The sequence below is a fragment of the Schistosoma haematobium genome, chromosome 2 (assembly GCF_000699445.3).
Source record: "Schistosoma haematobium chromosome 2, whole genome shotgun sequence".
In the NCBI taxonomy this organism is placed as follows: Eukaryota; Metazoa; Platyhelminthes; class Trematoda; order Strigeidida; family Schistosomatidae; genus Schistosoma; species Schistosoma haematobium.
In genome coordinates, this window is record NC_067197.1 from 347,376 (window position 1) to 352,037 (window position 4,662).

General features: G+C 42.3%; 1 protein-coding gene across 3 annotated transcripts; it reads left to right on the forward strand.

Annotated features, from left to right (window-relative positions):
• Nucleotides 1-727: 727 nt before the first annotated feature.
• EIF5_1 (Eukaryotic translation initiation factor 5A-1) lies at nucleotides 728-4,455 on the forward strand (the record flags this gene model as incomplete). 3 transcript variants are annotated; one of them, XM_051214072.1, is made up of 8 exons in its annotated part: nucleotides 728-816; nucleotides 862-1,007; nucleotides 1,042-1,123; nucleotides 1,158-1,330; nucleotides 1,364-1,541; nucleotides 1,572-2,143; nucleotides 2,178-2,315; nucleotides 2,348-4,455. In XM_051214072.1, the coding sequence occupies 7 exons, from the start codon at nucleotides 936-938 to the stop codon at nucleotides 2,441-2,443; spliced, it is 1,311 nt and encodes a 436-aa protein (XP_051067192.1). In that variant the 3' UTR covers nucleotides 2,444-4,455. The 3 variants fall into 3 exon arrangements, with proteins under 3 accessions (XP_051067192.1, XP_051067193.1, XP_035586651.1); XM_051214073.1 differs by having other exon boundaries at nucleotides 746-816; nucleotides 1,158-2,143; XM_035729550.2 differs by lacking the exon at nucleotides 728-816 and having other exon boundaries at nucleotides 936-1,007; nucleotides 1,364-2,143.
• Nucleotides 4,456-4,662: the final 207 nt, after the last annotated feature.

The window sequence follows — 4,662 nt, forward strand, 5'->3', positions numbered from 1 at the left end:
CAGATCACCAGTTGACTTTCGTTCAACAGCTGGGATGTTCAACTTAGACTGTGACGCCTGGCCTTTTTTAGCTCTTTTGACATGGGTCCAATCACCTACAGAGTTTTTGGGAACCATTGTCGCGTTCAAGGACCTTGAGCTGTGAGACCCAAGTTTGCTGATGGAGTTGAGTACTGTCGTCGTAATCATGGTGCTAAGTTTCAGCGTGTCATCATTAATGCTGTTGCATGCTCCGTCGTTGGTAGACCTGTCAACATTCCTGTTCTCGTTTTCAATGCGCTTTCTTGTTTGTCTACCCATTTTTTGACTGTCTTTTCCCAAGTTTGCAGACAACTTACTCTGCAGACCTGTCAGTAGGACAATGATATTACTCAGCAAGACTTCAGCATCCGTGCTGCACGTAACACATTCCCACTTATGATCCGAGTTGCTGAGTCTGATGTAAGCAGTTGCTATGAGATCTGTCGATTGTCGATATATCGAGAAGCAGTTGGTTTAAGCTGGCTGGCAGTTATAAGGAATGATTAGTACGTCGTAACCACTCGTGATCTGGTGAGGGTGTGTGACTGAACACCTTCAGTTATTATTTCGTGTTTGAGTTGGGATAGAAGTGTGGTTTTTTTCAAGCAAAAGTGCTAATTACATAAATTAAAGGCATTCGTTTTCTGAACAACTGGGATTCTATATCTATACTCTTGTTTAAAAGTTATTGAATACTGTCGTCCCACTTCCGTTGTTTTAATGTGCAGTCATCCGTTGCGTCAGACTTACACTCTCGGCGTTGTCTTTCTTTGGATTCTAATTCCAAGTTAGATTGTAAGTCTGTTTAAAGTCGACTTGCGTACTAATTAGTGTGGATAGACTGGGTGCCCATCCTGTTTCATGGTTGAAGGCTGTAATCATCCACAGGCAGATGGTAGTTGGTGTCATCGAAAATGGCTATCAACATCAATCGAGAGGTTGAAGATACCTTTTACAGGTATAAAATGCCGAAACTTACTGCCAAGGTATGGTTTTAACTTTGTATTGAGTTTTTTGTAGGTAGAGGGCAAAGGGAATGGTATTAAAACAGTCATCGTAAATGTGTCAGATATCGCCAAAGCATTGTACCGAAAACCCATTTGTATGTCTTTTTTTCACTCCGTGAACTCCTTTAGATCTCACTAAGTTCTTCGGGTGTGAGCTAGGGGCTCAAATCCATGTGGACGAGAAAAATGAACGCTATATCGTTAATGGTGCTCATCAAGCAGAGAAATTGCAGGAACTACTAGATGGTTTTATTAAAAAGTTTGTGTTGTGCCAGAGCTGCGGGAATCCGGAGACTACCATGGTTAGTTCTGTTAAAAATTATTCTCTTCGATAGCACGTCAACAAACGAGGAGGTACAGTTGCTACAACATGTAAAGCATGTGGCAGTCAGGGACAGTTGGACGTTACTCACAGGCTGACCCAGTACATAGTCAAAAACCCTCCAGAACCAGAAGCTACTCCAGCTAAATCTAAGCAAAAGAAAGGAAAGAAGACGAAAGGTGAAAATGAAGGTAAGATAACTAATGAGCCGTTACTGTCAGATGACGATAATGAAGCAAACACTAATGGAGATGAGAATAGTCGCAGCAGTCCTGTTAATGCTGATGAAGATAATGAAGATGACGACTGGCTAGAGGACACTACTGAGGAAGCGCGACGTCAGAGGATCAACACTTTATCAGCCATGGCAAAGTCCCTTGCTTTGTGTGACGATGTGGAGCGCTCTGAAACGGAAAGAGCAGATATTTTCTACAAACACTTGTCACAGATGCATCAGAATGACAAAGTCCTGGCAAACCGTAAAGAGGTGAGACTGGAAGCCGACCGTCTTAGTCTTGGTCCACGTGCTGTGTTGGTTATCGCCGAGGTGTTATTTAATAACCCATCTACTATTCTGAATGATATAAAGAAATACGCCCCGTTATTACTTTTGTTCACTCGGTCGGGTGAAGATCAGAAACGAGCCCAAATGTACACATGGGGTGCCATGGCGAAGCTTATCGAAAGACATTCGGACCAAAATCTAATAGATAAGGCGTGTCATCTTCTTAAGACATTATACGATTGCGACGTTATCGAGGAAGACATTATTTTGGATTGGTACGACAAAGGAGTAAGTACATTATTTAAGCTACATTAATTCATAGCCTTCGAAAAAATTTGTATCTCGCGAGTTAAGTGCAAAAATACTGGCTCGCTGCTCTCCTATGGTGACATGGTTGCGACAAGCTGAAGAGGAAGAGTCGGAAAGTTCTGAAGAGGAGTCTGAAGCTAATAACCACACAGTAAGTTATTTTATTAACTGACCCGCTCTTAGATTACTCAACCTATTAATGGGTCAAACAGTGCCAAGGTTCCTGCCACTAATGTGACGGATGATGAAGATGACGATGTGGACATAGATGCTATATAAAACGTCACACCAAACCGTGTTGAATTACTGAGCTACCAAGCTTTAGCCCGTCTCTGATTCCTAATTTCTTTGTTGTCTTTTTCTAACAAATATATTCCTGCCTGGTAGTTTAAAAGACGAGTTCTTCGGTTTGTGTGTTGTTACTGTGAGGAGCCTGTTAGATTGCTCGAGCATTCAGTGTGGTCCATTGAGTAATGTATTACCGTTCACTAGGTGGGTTGCGGACTTATGTTCCTTGTGTCGAGAGGTGTGTAGTGCTAATTATAGCGTACTTTGTAATGCTTTTTCTGTGCGTGGGACTTGTTGCGTTGTCCGGCCACTCGACATGGCTTTCTGGTCGTAAAAATATCTTCCTCACTAGACGGGGCGTGTTACGCCCAATGTGTTAACTGCAAAGAATTAAGGTGAGTTGGACAACAGCCCACTGGAAGGGGTCGGTTTGCCACTTTCCGTGGTGACAGTACTGTATGTGCTCCACCGCGACGCCGACTTACCGCATATACGTGTTGTCTTGGTCCATTTCACGCCTGAGGTTAAGCCTGCGTTATATTTCTTTCGGGTTACCAAATAGTATGTCGAGCCCTGGTAACAGTATTTCCTGGTCGCTAGCATGCATTTGCTGCTGTCACGTGTCCTAAGTCTCGGTATGGTAACGAACTGATTCTTCGACCAAATGGAGGTAACGTATTTATAGTGTCCTAAAGAGTAGGGGAATTGGGTCTTGACGTCAGTGACTCAGGCCATTTGTTCAGAGTGTGAGTAGACAAGTTGAGAAGTACACAGAAGCAATGAGAAGGTAATCAGTACGATCACTCAAGATGGTGGGACCTAGCGATATTTGGGGAACTTCAGTTACTCCCTTTCCTTTGGATTTGGAGAGGCCTTCCCCCATTATCTCAATATTTTCATAATACTGGCTTTGTGGTTATTGGAGATGCCAAGCACTGCTATTCTCGATGTAATTTGCAGTCTCAAGTTCTACTCTGGGATATTACATATATGACCATCTACCCAATGCTTGCTTTGTTTGGAATTATCAAATTATGATTGTAGTCAATAATCTCGAATCATAAATGGCAATAATTGGTGGAGATTTGTAGCTCAGGTGGATAATTTACTGGGGTTTTGTCTGAGGTGGATGGTTTACTGATGGGGCTTTCATCGTTTTTGTGAACGACATAATCGTCTTTCATCTTACCTGAGTCTTGGGTTTCGGTGTCGTTTGATCTGTATATACTCATTCGTTTTCGCCCAATACTCAATGTTCGTCATTGCTAGTGGGATTATTTTAACTTCATCTTATTAATCTCACATCGTTGTACCGACATTGTAAAAGAACTTAAGCTAATGCATACTTGTCCGTGGCTCGACGCTGACTATGACTGATTTATACCGCTTACATTCTCGATGTGGTTCAAAATGTTATTAGTCATTGTATATGTCCAGCCTAACATGTGAGCTCTGAAAACTTGATAGGAAAGATTAGGTATCGAAGATACGACTCGGAAAGAATTTATAAGCTAGTGAATAAAACGAAAAAGGTTATGAAGAATTTAGAGTCAGGATTTGGAGGAAGACAAAGAATGGATGCACCTGCGCCATTCCAAACGATTTTGAGTCATATCATTCGAAGTCTGACCATTGGTTACGATAATAACACGGACTACAACCAGGTAATCTATACCTATTAACATGGTTAAGTCCAATTATCAGTGACTTCATGTACTGATGTCATGTTCTTGTTTGGTCGCCCCTAGCTTCTAGCTTGCTGCACCGAAAAGCATCACCCGTCGAGGTAGGTGGTGGTTGGGAATACGCAACTCACATCCCAACCACCTCAGTTGATGAAGATTTACTACCTCATCATTCGGTTTTCCATCCTTATCTGGTACTCTGTTCTTAACCCGGACATTGCCAATTGCGTGGTCGTGAAATTCACGGACAATGTTTTATGGACACTTACTATCGAATACTAGTAACTTACGAATATTCTCTACTCTTAATGGTCATGTTTCATATCCATAAAGTAGAACAGAGCAAACTGCTTCTCAGTAAACTCACCCTTTGGTTGGAAGACGGATATCTCGCTTACGCTACAAGTGACGCAAGTTGGCAAAGGCCAATCGAGTCTTCTGAGTCCGTGCCGAGATTTCGTCAGACACTAGACCATCAGTACTGGTGAGACTCCTAATATAAATGAAACGGTCAATGCGTCCAAC